Source organism: Eutrema salsugineum, unplaced genomic scaffold, assembly GCF_000478725.1.
Source record: "Eutrema salsugineum unplaced genomic scaffold, Eutsalg1_0 scaffold_19, whole genome shotgun sequence".
Taxonomy (NCBI): domain Eukaryota; kingdom Viridiplantae; phylum Streptophyta; class Magnoliopsida; order Brassicales; family Brassicaceae; genus Eutrema; species Eutrema salsugineum.
In genome coordinates, this window is record NW_006256838.1 from 804,033 (window position 1) to 820,659 (window position 16,627).

General features: G+C 37.6%; 4 protein-coding genes across 5 annotated transcripts; 3 read left to right on the forward strand and 1 right to left on the reverse strand.

The window, feature by feature from the left end:
• The first annotated feature begins 119 nt into the window (after positions 1-119).
• LOC18019738 (LIM domain-containing protein PLIM2c) lies at positions 120-1,361 on the forward strand. 2 transcript variants are annotated; one of them, XM_006402441.2, is made up of 4 exons: positions 120-451; positions 548-647; positions 754-782; positions 872-1,361. In XM_006402441.2, the coding sequence occupies exons 1-4, from the start codon at positions 317-319 to the stop codon at positions 1,250-1,252; spliced, it is 645 nt and encodes a 214-aa protein (XP_006402504.1). In that variant the 5' UTR covers positions 120-316; the 3' UTR covers positions 1,253-1,361. The 2 variants fall into 2 exon arrangements, with proteins under 2 accessions (XP_006402504.1, XP_024012847.1); XM_024157079.1 differs by having other exon boundaries at positions 120-647.
• A 131-nt stretch (positions 1,362-1,492) lies between these two features.
• Positions 1,493-3,381, reverse strand: LOC18019739 ((+)-neomenthol dehydrogenase). The gene is made up of 5 exons (XM_006402442.2): positions 3,004-3,381; positions 2,660-2,912; positions 2,329-2,394; positions 2,065-2,235; positions 1,493-1,975 (listed from the first exon to the last, which is right to left on the reverse strand). The coding sequence occupies exons 1-5, from the start codon at positions 3,021-3,023 to the stop codon at positions 1,595-1,597; spliced, it is 891 nt and encodes a 296-aa protein (XP_006402505.1). The 5' UTR covers positions 3,024-3,381; the 3' UTR covers positions 1,493-1,594.
• A 7,755-nt stretch (positions 3,382-11,136) lies between these two features.
• Positions 11,137-12,642, forward strand: LOC18019741 (putative methyltransferase DDB_G0268948). The gene is made up of 2 exons (XM_006402444.2): positions 11,137-11,351; positions 11,826-12,642. The coding sequence occupies exons 1-2, from the start codon at positions 11,193-11,195 to the stop codon at positions 12,450-12,452; spliced, it is 786 nt and encodes a 261-aa protein (XP_006402507.1). The 5' UTR covers positions 11,137-11,192; the 3' UTR covers positions 12,453-12,642.
• A 585-nt stretch (positions 12,643-13,227) lies between these two features.
• Positions 13,228-14,142, forward strand: LOC18019742 (acyl-coenzyme A thioesterase 13). The gene is made up of 3 exons (XM_006402446.2): positions 13,228-13,552; positions 13,643-13,789; positions 13,867-14,142. The coding sequence occupies exons 1-3, from the start codon at positions 13,283-13,285 to the stop codon at positions 14,008-14,010; spliced, it is 561 nt and encodes a 186-aa protein (XP_006402509.1). The 5' UTR covers positions 13,228-13,282; the 3' UTR covers positions 14,011-14,142.
• The last annotated feature ends 2,485 nt before the right edge of the window (positions 14,143-16,627 follow it).

Genomic DNA, 16,627 nt, shown 5'->3' on the forward strand with positions numbered 1-16,627 from the left:
GACAAATAGCGCATTTTCGTGTGTCCCTTGATTTACTCGATATAATTCAGAATGCAAACCCAAAAAAAATAAGGGTCAGAAATAAAATGAATTACCCAGAATTAGATTATAGTAGCAAAAGTATTTTAAAGGGTTCTCCTCATTCGAATCTCAACCATCAGAACCAAAAATTACCTCAAAACCTCAATCCTTTCTAAATTTTGATATAATAAAGGCATAGAGCTCGTAGATTGATAAAAAAAAAAAACAATCTTTGATTCTTTTCTTGCGACTCTTTTGTGATCTGAGATCAAAGGAAGAAGAAGAAGATATAGCAATGGCGTTTACAGGGACATTAGACAAATGCAAGGCGTGTGACAAGACGGTTTACGTTATGGATTTGATGACATTGGAAGGAATGCCTTATCACAAGTCATGCTTCAGGTGCAGCCATTGCAACGGCACTCTCGTGGTATCTGTCTCCTTCCTCTGTTCTTCTCCTTCCTCATGCGTTGTTCCTCTGTTTTGTATGGTAACAAAAAGAATGAATCTTTCTTCTCTTTCGCAGATAAGCAACTACTCATCCATGGATGGAGTTTTGTATTGCAAGCCCCATTTCGAACAGCTCTTCAAAGAATCTGGAAATTTCAGCAAGAATTTTCAGACAGGTTAACAAAATCCTCTGTTTTCTCACACTTATCTTTTTGCTTTCTTCTTTTTAACCTCTTTTTTGAAAGGCTAACAATCTTGGCTACTTTCGCTTAATTATTACAGCCGGAAAGACCGAGAAACCAAATGAAATGGTATATATATGCACGTAATCTATCAAACATTCCTCGTTTTTTGGTTGTTCATCATCATTTTTTTAATCTGATTTTCTGTAAAAATCTAGACAAGGGCTCCGAGCAAGTTATCTTCGTTCTTCAGCGGAACGCAAGACAAATGTGCAGCTTGTAAGAAAACTGTTTATCCTCTAGAGAAGATGACAATGGAAGGAGAATCTTACCACAAGACTTGCTTTAGATGTGCACACAGTGGTTGTCCATTAACACACTCTTCATATGCTGCTCTCAATGGCATCCTTTACTGTAAGGTCCATTTCAGTCAGCTCTTCCTCGAGAAAGGTAATTACAATCACGTCCTCCAAGCTGCTGCTAACCAACGACGCACACCTGTGGAAGACAAAATCGAACCCAACGGTAATGAAGCAAACCCCTCAGAAGAAAAAGCTTCTGATGCAGGCCCTGAAGTAGGTGGAGAAGATGAGTCTTAAGATAGGTCCTATACGGGGAGGAAAAACAATAATTTCTTTGTGAAAATATAATCTCAAATTGTCAAAAGAACACAAAAACTACCCATCAAAATTTTATTCTATGTTTGTAAAGTACTTATTCAAGTTTATGAGTATTGTTTAGATGCAAGAATTGTTTATGTGGATCTTCTAAACTCCTATTTAACCTAGCTCTCGTCTCTATAACCTTAACCTTTAACACTAGAGAGTCAGTATGTTTTGATATTATCATTTATTTGAGAGGTTCTATTGACTGAAACGATAGTTCTCGTTACATCAGTGATATTTTGGCATATTATACTATGCTCACACTACACACAGATTTCAGAACTCTGACACTTGCTTGCGATCAAAGAAACAACCAGAAGGAGAATCTTGATGCGGAAGCAAAGCCAACCTCACAGGACTTGATGCTCCCTCTTCCACAGACAAGACTCCAGTATTGAAATTCATATCCGTCTTAACAAATCCAGGACAAACCGAGTTTACGCGAAACTCGGGATGTTTCTTCGCCAGGATCCTCGTATAACCGTTCAACCCGGCCTTCGAAACCACGTATGCGGACATAAACTTTGTCCAGCTTTTTGTCTTAACTGTACCTTCTTTGAAATCGTTGAGAAGCTGGTTAATCACTTGGTCGATTCTTTCCTCGGTGAGATTCTCTGCGTCGCTCAGGATTCCTTTTGCCCATTCGTTTAGTAAATTCTGGTGAACATTTATCAATTGCAAATGAAAAAAACAGAGTTTGTCTGCCAAAGATCTCAGGCATTCTTGATATCGAGCTTGAATTTTACCTTTAGTTTACCCATGGAGGATGATACATTGACGATTCTTGGAGAATCAGATAACTGCAAAAGCGGAATAAATGCCTCGCACATCCTCTTTGGTCCATAATAGTTAATTTTGATGCATTCTTCGGCCAGCTCATAAGTCTCTGTGATGACTTCCTCCCACTTGAAACCTTCCTGCCACGTCGAAAATAGCATTCGACTTGACAGAGATCTTTCGATATTAATAAATCATGAGATCAATTGCAAACTAAGCACAAAGATTCTTACTTTCCCTGTCCCTGATCTTAGAGCATCAACATCAGTGATTATACCACCAATTCCTGCATTATTGACCTGTAAAAGCAATCAAAGGATCACCCAACATTACACAAAAAGGCGCGGTACAGTTCAGGAGCTAGCTAGACCAACCTAAGAGGCTCCATTATGTCCCTGATTGTTTCAGAATTATTAGATTAAACTCGTCTGATAGGAGCAAATTAATCACAAAAGACACTAGCTTTCTAGTCAGATGTTGCATGCCTTTTATAATCAGATTTAAAGTTGTAAAATTGAAGACCTTTTTCAGAGTAAACTAATCAAAGACAGTCACTAATCGTACCAAGATATCGAGTTTCCCAAATTGGGTTTTCACAAACCCAGCAAGAGATGCGATGCTAGCAAGATCAGAGACATCAAGTCGATGAAAGACAAGGCTTTGATCAGAAACCTCAAGCTCTTTCTTCAGTGTCTCAACAGCTTCAAGTCCCCTTTTCTCATCTCTAGAGGTCAAAACAACCCTAATCCCATTGCTCACTAATTGCCTGCATATCTCCAACCCTATTCCTCTGTTTGCTCCAGTAACTACAGCATATCTACAAAACCCCATATAGAATCTGATAAATCATAACCCAAAAATCACTAAGATTAGGTGAAATCAAGAACCAAGGGTTGATTGAGACATACCTTGGTGTATCCTCTGCCATTTTATTTACTTACAAAAAAAAAAGTTTGAACATTTGGAATTTATAACGAAGTGTGTGATCCAATGAAGGCCACGTAACTCAGAAACTGATGTTCTTCCCTAGTCTAGAAGGAAGATATCAAATATTCAAATGAGTGGCTCAAAATAAAACTCAACAAAATGCGCAACCCTTGACATGATCATACTTTCCCGGAATTGACGACATACGAGCTAAAAACAAAGAGGCGAGAAATAATATCGAAAATACAATTAAAAGATTAATATTGGTAACAAGGAGAGACGAGATTCACGTCCGCCGGCATCAATGATCGCCGGCGAAGCCAAGCTTCTCGTTGGGCCATTAGTCACTGTTAAATAGTTTTGGGTATGATTTTGGTGTATTGGAAAATATGAGGGGCTTAAAGAAGTATTGTTAATAATTAGCTTTTGGGCTTTGCCTTTAAGTGGACTTCAAATGGTTATCTCAGAAAGACTATCCGACGCTGTTCCACGAGGTCCACGTGTAATACTATTTTCATCGTGTTATTTACTTAATTAATGATTTTTTTAAAGTTTTTACTTATGATCATGTGGCTTCTAAATTAGCATAAATGTTCAAAGGATTTCTCTAGTTACAAATTATACTCCATTTCTCTACTCTGTAGGACCAAGTGAGTGAGTGACTATTCCCTTATGCGCTCGTTGTTGAACCTATTCGTTGAGAATAATTCTAAAACATTTTTTTTATAGTGGATTGCCGCATAAATGCGACTTTCGGCACCAAAAAAAATGAGATATCCAAATTTTAAAGTTTAGGAGAATTTTTATTTTGACAAAAAAAAGGTTACCGCTAGTATGTTGAAGGGTACACTCACCTACACTTTGGTGTAGTCCGAATCGGTTTGACCTTACATGCTCGAAAAGGTCTACCTGTTGTAGCAAGAATCGCCTTAGTCGATTCAAGACTAAGATCCTACCAACAAGCTTGCATCGGAACAGTCCAAACAACATTAAACGCCGGAACAGTATTCGTTACACTGTTTCCAAACTTTAATGTCTCGCTACAAGATCCAAATCTTCTGAAGACATTCAAGGTCCAACTTCAGCTCACCGGAGCTCCTATGCAAGAAAAAAGTGTCGTGGCAACCCTTCATCATCAGATAGTCTATCGAATACAAGATCATGCTTTAGATCTCGTACTACCCTCTTCTGATGAAGCACTTTACCTAGAAGTCACTTCAGCATCTCAAGCACCAAACTCCATCCAGATCCCTCGTCAAATATCTCGCGAAGAGCTGCTCCGCCGATTACCAGAATCATGGATCACCAGCTACGAGAAGCTGCACCAAGCGGTTCAAACACCGATTCAATCCTCTGAAGTCAGCTTTCATTCACGAAATGATGGAACAACCGAAATCAAGTTCGAGAAACCAAGATCATCCTCATTCCGCAAACAACTGTTCACTCAATTTGCTATCCAAATTGACGAACGTGAATTCTATAGTCCAGCGAAAGAACAAAATCCCAAACCAATCTCTTTTGGACAAGACGGATCGGTTTTATATCCTTTCAAGGATGAAGACGGACATCAGTTTTTCGATATCTGTTCCTGCTCAGCATGTGAAGAAGCCATGTACGAATCTGATGACGAGATTCGCACAAGGAGAAGAAAGAAAAAAGATCCACTCTACAAAAGATATCTAGAAGGAGATCCCACCGTCGGTCCTCTTGGTGAAGGTAACGGGCGATACGACTTTATAGTCCAATATTCGGAAAAGAAAGATGAAAATCAAATCATGATGATCAACACCGAAGACTTCCCTCCTTCAAGCGACTTTACCAAGGACAACATCGCACATAGCCCGAAGATACTCACTCGAGCAATCAACTCTTCTGGACCAGATCAACTAAGCCAAGGAGAAAAGGTCCTCAACTGGCAAACTGAGAATGCCATCGCTCAAAATCAACTTCTCAAAACAATAAATTACAAGGTTGATCAGCTAACGGAAAATTACATCAAAAGGCAAACTAGCCTTCAGAGCTCGATAACAGAGATCCATGGCCGGCTTAACAATCTTCATCAAGAAATGATGGCTATGGCACAAAACATGATGGTGAATACAGCACAATTCCGTCATAAAGAAGCAGAGACAGCCAGTCTCAAAGCCCAGCTAAAAGATCTTCAAAGAAGCCTCGAGAGTATTATTTACAATCAGAATCCTGCGAGTTCTTATCCTTTTGGTGGAATGCCTACGTACCAAGGCACCTACTCCCCAGGATTTCTCTCTGGCTATATGAATCAAAGGCCAAGAACACCGGCCCCCGGATTCCTATCATCTGACGAAGCCTTTACGTCGAGATATGGCATGTCCTCAGCTAGCAAGCCAAAGGCGTCAAAATCAAAACCAAGACGACAGAAGGATTCCGAATTTATGGTCAATCCTACCAAACGACCAACTCTTACTTCTTCGTCAAGCCATGAATCAGTGGAAGATTCAAAAGGAAAAGGAAAAGAAATTGGTATAATTGAATTCTCTATGGCTAGTCTGTTAGATACTATTGGACAGACTTCTACTGCTCAAACAGCCACGGAGATGCCGCATACACAACCTTCTCAAATTGCAACACCACTTGCAAATATCGGTCATTATTCAGAGACTAATTCTAACAGTTCCGAATCAACTTCGGATGAAGAATCTCTCCCAAACCAATTTGCCATAGGCGACGAAAGAGGCGAAACATCGGCTCCAAAACGAGAACCTGATATTCATGAAATCTATTCAAGCGATGAAGATATGGAGTACAGGCCTCCCAGGCAGCAAGAAATACCAACAAAACCATTTGCCTCTAAATTCATGGTCTTCACGTTTGATGACATTCCTTTCGAAAAATGGAATGATTGTCTCGATGAATTTCATGCATGGATGAATTCTGAAGCAATCACGTCTCCCTTAGAGCTTGTGATTCAGCAGTTTACAGCCCGACTATCGAGAGCACTCAAAGAATGGTGGAATTCACTTGGTGAATACAGACAGCAGCAAGTCTATCAAACGACAATACCGCTACTTCTCGGAGAAATTCATAGAGAATTTATCGGTACACCCACACATTTGAAAGAACAGCTTCAAGAAGAATTCTTTACTGCAAAATGCTGCTCATTGAAGAAAAGAGACCTAGCTAAGCATTTTGAGCGACAGACGCGACGTTATTACGCTTTTAATGGTCTCAACAATCCAAGCCTTAAGCAAGTGCATCTCTCTTCGATTGATGATTACCTCAGTCAACAAACGAAGCTATACATCAGAGATCAGGGCCAGACAGTGGAAGATATTTCCATTGGCCAAATACAGCAATATGTCTTCCGTACACTGGACAAACTCTGCAAGCAAAAGGAGTTTTGGATGGAATTCATGGATAAATCAAAGCAACTATCCAGGATCTGTGCAAGACCAGACCTATCCATCAAATGTTCAAAATCCAAGAAAACATGTTCGTGTGAAGATCGTAGCAAATCACGGAGATTCAGAAAAACATCTCACAAGCTTTTCTACAAATTCACACGCAAGCGATTTTTCAGAAAGAAACGAAGCTTCAAGAAAACAACAAAGTGTTTCCTATGTCGCAAAGAAGGCCACTTTGCAAAAAACTGCCTAAACAATTCAAAGAAAAGGAAGCAGTACCTATTCAGCTCAATCTCAAAGATCGCACCAGACCTAGATTTCGACAAGCACGATCTGGAATCAGTATTATCCTATGATAGTGATGAACAAGATGCGATATGTGGATACTCGGATTATGACTACTCATCCGACTCCTCCTCAGAAGAAGAAGAAGTCAATAACGACTGCTGTTTCAAAATCACTCGTATGCCGCAAAAAGAAGAAATTCAAACACCACATCTGCCAGTTACGAACTTTGATCCATCACAAAAGGAGAAGCCAGTTCATGCAATTGCGTTCATCGACACAGGAGCATATACGACGATAATGAACCCAAAAATTCTCCCGACTTCTATGTGGCTACCATATCAACAAGAATTTCAAGTGGCAAATTCGGGTTCGTTGACGGTCAAACTCAAGTCCAAACCGGTGACGATCGAACTTTTCCCAGGCTGTCAAATTACAACAGAAGTGCTTGGATCCTCAGCACCAGGAAAAGATTTGATATTAGGATGGGATTCCTATCACACCCTCAAGAAGAATTTTGACGTATCTATTGAGACACGAGGAATGAGATGGAAGGCTTTCTACAAAGCTTTCACAACAATCCCACGTCTATTCACGGTCGAAGGAGTCATAGCTCAAGATTTCGAGAAAATCAAAGAAGAGATCGCAATAGTCTCATGTGCAGACTCTCACACAGACTTTCTTCAAAAATGTGACAAACCGTTATGGCTGAATTCAGAATTCTTCGTCTCTCTACCTTTCAAGGAGAATGTCCATACCACTCCGACAAAAGCAAGTCACGCAGGCATGCCACCAACATTATTGACACAAGCAAATGAAGAATGTGACCAACTAGTAAAACAAGGAGTTGTCTCATCAACAAATTCACCTTGGGCATGTAAAGCATTCTATGTGAACAACCGGACAGAACAAGCAAGAGGAAAACTCAGACTGGTAATTGATTACAAACCACTGAACCAATATCTACAAGACGTCAAATTTCCTATACCAAACAAGAAGGCACTCCTTCAACACCTACAAAGAGCCACCATATTCTCCAAGTTTGATTTAAAGTCTGGTTTCTGGCAACTTGGTGTTCGTCCTGATGAAAGATACAAAACAGCTTTCTGCCTACCCAACAGACATCTCCAATGGAATGTTCTACCTTTCGGATTAAAGACAGCGCCATCGCTATTTCAGCAAGCGATGCTTCGTATATTTAAGCCTCTTCTCCACACGGCTTTAATATACATCGACGATATTCTGTTATTCTCGACAAGCGAAGAAGAGCATATTCGGTCTCTCCGACAATTTCAAGGCATAGTTGAAGAATATGGAATTATGCTCTCGGCCCGAAAAATGATAAAAGCCCAGCCCAACATCGACTTCCTTGGAATGCAAATCACAGAAGGAAGATTCACACCGCAAGCCCATTTAGCTACAGCACTCCTTGATTTTCCCGACGAAAATCTCACGCGGAGACAAGTCCAACAATTCCTTGGGGTAATTAATTACATCAGCGACTTTATTCCACAACTTTCGCAAATAACTAGACAACTCCAGAAGATGTTGACAAAGAATCCACCCACGTGGGCTACCAAACAAACCGAAGCAGTCAAAAGCCTAAAAAGGGAGATACAGAAGCTACCACCTTTAAAGATTCCCTCTACAGGCCTACGAATACTGCAGACTGACGCAAGTGACAAATATTGGGGAGCCATTTTATTCGAAGAAATAAATGGTAAACGTCAAATCTGTGGATACAAAAGCGGACGCTTTAAAGATTCCGAGATGCATTATCACTCTACATTCAAAGAAATCCTAGCGGTCAAGAAGGCTATCGAGAAATTCGAGTTTCATCTGATAGGACATTAATTTCGCATCGAAATGGATATGTCTTCTTTCCCAAAGATGTTACAATTCAAGCAGAAGATGGTCCCACATCAACAATTATTGCGCTGGAGCGAATGGTTTTCGAAGTACGACTTCGAATCCTTCTATTTAAAGGGTGCAAAGAACACTATTGCCGACATGCTCAGCCGAAACCCTCCTAAAGAAGTTCATATGATGGCATATGCCTCAGGTTCCTCAAGTTCAGAAAATCAATACTATGACTTCGACGCAAACATGCCTCTCGACGCTCACCAGCTCATCGACAAGAGGACTTTACATGAGCATCTTCGACACAGGATTTTCAAATACCAATCCATCATCCTGTCCAAATACGGAATCAACTGCCACTTTATTGCACCAATGGGTATTCACCCTGATCACCCGTTCGCACATCTCTACAGGATCGAGAATACATCAATACCGGAAGAAGTTCTGTGTTTCCTCTGGTACCTCTGCTCAGTCTACACCATCGGAATCACCTTTGATATCCAATGGCTTTACCAGCACGTCAACGCTGTACAAAACCGAAGAAATTGCTTCTCCACATTCTTAACATGGTTCACACCACTGATTGTTTGGAGCGGGAAACTACGAAAATCGGCAAAAGCAACAGGCCTACCATTCAAGAAACTAAAGAGACAAGGAGGTCTCAATCCGTTCTTCAATCCTCACACGATCTACTTCTTCCATCGTCCTGTTCAGATCAACTCCAAATCCAGCAAAATTCATGCATTACCCACTCTTATCCATCAAAATGACTATCATAGAGGAGTTCGTCCAGATTTCAACCTCAATGACGTTAAAGCCTACGAAGACTTTCAAACACATGCATTCCGTCTCAACAATGCCAGACAGACCTTCCCAATTCCTTTCATTCCAAACTGGTCGTACTATCCGATCGATTACCAGATGAGTCTAGACGAAGACGTTATGTTTTCCATGTCTAAACGAAACATAGAAGACATACCAGTTACTAAGGAGATCAAGAAGGAGAAGGAACCAATGTTCCAAGACTGTCCACCAGAATATTTTCAGGACGCTCAGCTACCGGATGACGCGATGAATATCGATGAAATTGGAAAAATGTTCAACATTGAAATCAATGAAGAGTCACAGACTGACTACGAAGAGCCTACACCAGAATATGAGTGCACAGGAGAATACTATGGATGCTGCGACAAACATATCATCGAGTTCGAGATCGATCACTAAAGTACTTATCTTTAAGGTACTTAATTATGTTTAATTATGAGTGTGCTTAAAACCATGTAATATAAATAATGATGTAAGTGTGATGTATGCGATGATGTAATCGTATAAGTGATGTAAGCGCTTATGTCAGCACGCACTATCTCCCACCTATAAATATGTGTGCACCTCCTTGTAAGAAATCATCTCAGATTTTCTAATAAAACCTCTTTCTAGAATTCTCTCTCTAGAATGAGTTTCTAAAACATTTTCTTTATAGTGGATTGCCGCATAAATGCGACTTTCGGCACCAAAAAAAATGAGATATCCAAATTTTAAAGTTTAGGAGAATTTTTATTTTGACAAAAAAAAAGGTTACCGCTAGTATGTTGAAGTGACAAGTTGGCAACCAAAAATACTGATAATATGTGTCTTTACTTCCATTTTGTAACATTTGTATTTTATTTTAGTATTAGGATCTATAACTTTTTTTTGAACGTTTGGATCTATAAGAGCATGTACATCAGAGAATCAAGAGGGGTTTATGGCTCAGTTTTTAAGACAAAAGAGCTTAATACTGAAGAGACAGTATCATCCCGACGAACCTGAAGAGACGGTATCATCCCGAAATAGAACATTTTGATTGGTCGAAAATTATAATTTTCGAATTAAAAAAAAAAAAACTAAAATCAAAAAAGAAAATTATTATATTCTGGTGAACCCCTCCCTTAGAGGTTACATGCTCTAACTTGTATCCAGTTCGATCGATCGAGATGATATAACTCTATGGTCCATTTCAAACCAAATTTACAATTAGAACAACGATACCTACGGCTATATACCGTGCAACATATCTATATCAGGTTAACTTGCCGGACACCAAATTGTAATTTAAAATCTATCAACAAAACCTTAGAGTCAAATAAAAAGTTAACAATAGCCATACAATCAGATCCAATTTTATGGCCTATTATTTTCATCGTTATAGAAACTGTTTTTTGTGGTGAAAAATCAAACTAATAAATCTTTTTTATATCAAACTAATAAATCAAACCTCTGGGATAAAGTTAGCAACCTTTTGCACTAAATCCACAATTAAAACCTATGTTATTTTTTGGGGTCCAAAACATAGTTATATTAATTAATATATAAAAAAAAATTATTATGGATGTATTTAACAAAGATTTTCAATACTTTGATAGTGATGAATCAATGAGAATCAATTTTCATTATCTAGAATCCTTATCTTTAAAGAATAAATAAAACTAATTCCTAATTGATAGTCGAGAGGTACAGGTAGTGAAGTATGATGAGATTCGATTTTGTCTTTCTTCCAACAATTCGATCGAGACTCTATATTAACATATGAAGTTGCAATCTTATAACCAAAAGCAACGAGAAAGAAAGGAAAAAAAAAAACAAAAGAGAGAAAGAAGAAAGCAAAAATGGCCCAAATGGCTGCTTTGACGAAACACCAAGCTAATGATTACTTGAACGCAAGGCCGAAATATCCGACAGTGTGGTATACAGTGTTGGCCGGTCAAACTAGCGACCATAAGATGGCTTGGGATGTTGGGACCGGCAACGGTCAGGCTGCTATTGGTGTAAGGCTTATTTTTTCATCTACTAAATTAATAACATACTTTCATCTTCTTTTGTTACCGAGCGTAAAATTATGTTAACAGTCTACTTATTTTTATCATCTATTTTTTGTTTTATAATTTTATCATTACTACTCAGGTTCTTAAGATTTCTACAAGCAGTTTAAGTTTTACTAAGTGTAGTTGCTTAACACATAATTTCAAATAACTTCTTATGTTTTTTATTCTTTAAATTCACCATAAATAAAATACAAACAAAGTTTTTCATCTTTTTATCTTGTTTTGGTGTATATCCAGGTTTAGCGAATCTAAAAAGCTATAGTTATTTTGTATAATTGGAAATTTAGAGTCAACAAACCAATATAATATTTATCTCGAAGCTTTTGCCGCATTATTTTGGAATTATTTCTTCCAAAATAATATACTAGTTGCAATTTTATGAACTAATCGTGAGCTCAATTACAAATGTGTAAATAGGTCGCACAATACTACCAAAAGGTGGTGGCAACTGATATAAATGAAAAACAGATCGAACTTGCAAAGGCGCACTCAAAAGTCACATACATTCACACTCCAGCATCAATGTCCGACGACGATCTAGTGGCTAAGCTCGGTGGAGAAAACTCCATAGATCTCATTGTAGCTGCTCAATCTCTTCACTACTTTGACCTTAAAAGGTTTTATTCCATAGTGAGACGTGTTCTTCGTAAACAAGGAGGTATAATCGCGGTTTGGGTCTACAACGACCTCATCGTCACCCCAAAGGTTGATTACATCATGAAACGTCTGGTGGATTCAACAATACCTTACAGAAACCCGACAATGAATTTGGCCTTTGAGGGTTATAAAACAATAGAGTTTCCTTTTAAAAATGTAGGATTGGGGACTCAAGGAAGCCCTAAAGCTCATGAGATTCCACATAAGCTTTCGCTTGATGGGTTTATAGGGTTTTTGAAATCATGGCAGCCGCTACTGAAGGCTAAGGAGAAAGGAGTAGAGCTTCTAACTCCTTGTATTATTAATGAGATTAAGGAAGCTTGGGGTGATCACAAACAAGTCAAGGATGTTTCTTACAAGGCATATATGCTTGCTGGTAAACTTTAGGTTCGTAAAGTTTGATATTGAAACGTTGTATCATACTAATATGCGTGTCAATCGGGTTAGATTAATCTACCACCTACTTAACTCGTACTTTAGTCTGCTATCTCATTTCTTATTGCACTCTTTTTATTTTTTCACTGTTGTACCAAAAATGTTATCTATGTGACTACGTCCAGATTCTGTATCTTTTCTTCTTTTCGTCGTTTGCAACTGTGTTTCTCTTTCTCAATATATACAGTTCATATTTTGGAAAATAAATTGAAAGCATTCTCGGGTGGTAAATTTTGATTAGTCAACATGACAGCGTTCATTATACAGGCTAATTAGTATCGAACATGTGAATTATCTTAGAATCCAATTTTCTATTGTATATTTAACACATCTACAGCTTTCAATTTAAGTAAATCATATTGTTCATTTGCAATGTGTTCTAGTTGTGCAATCCTTAATTAAAAGCATAGATGAACAATTTAACTACTTAACAAAAATATTAGATATCAGTAAACAAAATTAAACAACTAGAAATAGAAAAGAAAAAAAAAAAAACTACAAAGTTTTCTCTATTGAGTAACATTTAGATACGCCTTGTAACCTTCCGCTAGCCACAGAAGTATTTTCTACTTTAATTATTGCCTTATCGGTTTTAACTTTCCATAAATAGGTTTGTCAAAAAAAAAAAAAATCTTCCCATTATAGAAAATATTAACAAAGAAATAATACTAGAAAAGAAAAAGTCAACATTTTATAAAAATCAATTTGAAAATCAGAGTAGGTTAAAATCGAATTGGGGATAATTCCGTGAAACTTGGAGTAGAGAACCACAGAAACCAACAATGTCGTCTTCTTCTTCTTCTTCTTCTTCTTCTTCTTCTTCTTCTTCTTCTCCGGTTTCGTCCGAGACGACGACGGTATCGAAAGAAATCGATCCCAACAATGTCTTGAAGGTCGCAGATTTCTTTAAATCAATCACTTACCAAGACTCATCGCTCGACGATTTCACCTCCTTGGACTCTTTCTCCGTCTTATTTCAAAGCAATATCAGAGCTCTCTCTCTCGCACGCGGCCGTATCTCGTGTTCCGTCATCGTCACGCCAGCCCTTGCCGTAAATCTTCTCCCTGTCTTTTACTTTCATTCAAAATCATATAAAGTTCCGATCTTTAATTTTTTTAAAAGTTCCTGTTTTCATGAATAGAATTACTTTAATGGGTTACATGGAGGATCAGTGGCATCAATTGCAGAGAGATTATCGATGGCTTGTGCTAAAACCGTCGTGTCCGAAGACAAACAGCTGTTCCTCGGTGAATTGAGTATGTCTTATCTCTCTGCTGCTCCTGTTTCGGTAAGCCACAACATTCTCGTCTCTTTTAATTAGATTTTCAAGTCAGAGAAGCCTTTATATTGTGTGAGATTTTGCAGAGTGAATTAGTGGTGGAGGGATCAGTGGTGAGGAGTGGGAGGAATCTGACGGTGGTGAGTGTTGAGTTCAAGATGAAGGACACCATGAAAGTTACTTACCTAGCACGTGCTACTTTTTACCATTCTATCATCTCCAAGCTTTAAGCTTCGACACTCGAAAGATCTTTAAAAATCAGATCTTTTGTTGATTCTTTATATTTCTATTCAATAAAACAAGATTCTGTACACAGATTAGTCTTCACTCTTGAGATTTATAATAAAGTTATATTATTACTACTTGTCTATGTTTTCAATCACTTTATACGACTCTACATTTCCCACTAAGAAGAAATTGCATCCCCACTGAGTAGAGTATGTATGACATGGTGAGATCTTTGAATTCTCTGAAGAAATCTAGTCTTGTTAGTCTTCTCAGTAGTAAGTGCAGTGCTTTCGAATGGGGTCTGGCTTGATTGCTAATTGTGCTGGAGGTAAGGGATAGAGATATATGGAAGAGCATCATGGAACTGGATTTACGCCTCAGGAGATTATTGCTTTGACATTTGGATTCTCTAGCTTGTGGAAGCATCAAGGACACAAGTAGGATCCACTAAAGAAATGGACACAAGTAATTAGATTAAGAACATGGGTTAAATTATTTTGCTCTCTTTCGATTAATGAACATCAAACATTATCATAGACACGGCAAATTCATGTGGAGATGCAGGGAAAATCTTACAAAGTCCCCAATTTGAACAAACCAGATGTTTTATAGAGGAATAAACAAAGTCTACATACAGGCATATTATCTGAGCCTATAGCAAGCATACTCGACTCTGTTTATAAGCCCACTATGGGCTCAACAATGCTTCATCTACATTGTTGAAGTAAGAACTAAGAAGTAAACTGTTGTTGTTAATACAATATACAACGGTAATGTTACAAAATTAAGCTGTTTGTATGGTGTAGCAGGCTCAGAGATGCGTGAACTGAGAGAAACTCAAGATAATAGATCTTTCCTCTACTCTTGTCCCAAATTTCCATAATAGATCTCTAATTGCTATCGTTTTAGTATGAATTTACAATATTGCTATCTTTGCTCCAAGATTCTCTACATTATGGCTGAGAGAGTTGATGTTGCTTTTTCCACATGGTTCAATTGATTACTACTGGACATTGCTTTGTCTTGTTGATAATCTAATTTGGTTAAATGAGATTGTGGTTAATTATAATAGTAATTAGCTTTACAATGAGGCTCTTAGAGAAGCTATGAAATACTAATGACGCGAGTCTACAACCTCTCAACAATCGTAATCAGAAACCTGGATCCAAAATCAATGGCGTGAAGAAGAAGAAGCTATCTCCGGCCAATCACGGGACATATGTAACTGACGTTCGGCATTCTCCTCTGTGTTTTGGGATCCAACACTTTCCAAAACGATACGTTTAGTACTTCTCTGTTTTATATTCTTAAATCTCAACAATTCTGTAATCTAATTGTGTCAGTTGTAGAAAAATCATATTTTATTTAGTGGAATTTAAGGCAAGATGTATCCGTGACGTCAAGTTGAGCGTGTAACGCACATGACTCTGCATTGTATGACAGATAGGGACAAAACAGAAAATCACGAGATATAAAGCAGAGATGTGGAAGTTCATGGAAATTTAAACTAATATTAGAAGGACTTTCCGTTTAGGTATTTATAGGTCAACTTCTTTCAATGATAGCATTTCGGATATATATGCAACGTCAGTCACAAAATGTCATCCCGCAATTACTAATAAATACATTCACCTAACTTTCCTTCTTATAAAAACATATTGATAGAATCATGAAGTGATTAGGCAACAAAAGATCTACTAATTTATAGGCTCTAACCGGTGAAATAATTTGGAGGAATATGCCAAACTATAAGCTTAAAAATGCGAAAAATGATGCTGACATATCATTTCATGAGTTTTATTATTCAGCATTTATTTCAGGCCCTTAAATAGACTAAATTGGCTAAGTTTTACAACTTTAGTATAATAAAGTTGTATAAAAGAGAGAAACTATCAATGCGTTAACGTGATATATTTAACTACAAATTAATGACACGTATACTCTTGGCCGTCTTTTTATATGCAAGTGGTGCATTCCACATTTAAAAAAAGAAATATATACAAAAATTAAATTTAATCTAAATTAGGGATCTCTAAAAAAATTGTAAAGTGATTTAACACATCAAAGTAATATATCGAAAAGTCGTATACATATAAAAGTTTTAGATGATGTTTATATAGTTTGAGCGAGTCTTTTGTTAATCGAGAGAGTCTGAAACCAAAACCAGTATTGATTACTTGAAACAAAAGAGTATATACTAGTAATGAGTAATCTTAATTTTTGTTGTGAATATTCTCCCATATTGTTACAGAAACCTAACTATGTGTTTGTCTGGATTTCACTGTCTTTATCGAATTATTGGTTTTCCTAGTTCCAGCCACTACATTTTTCCATCTTTTTTCTTTTAAAACAAGATTTCGATTTCTTGTCAAAAAAATGATTTCGATTTTGCCGTATATGTAGAAACAGTATTAAATGCGTTGTCAGAAACACTTAAAGTGGTTTCGATGGGCGACTTTATAGTAATGGAGTCAAGTCTACGGACTCCGCAAAATTAAAAAAATTAAAAAAATAGCACATTCTCTAGATTAATCAGGTAGCATACGAGCATGCTAAGTAAACTACAATTATAACTATAATTATAATTATAAATAACATTGACAAGTAAACACCTTACGA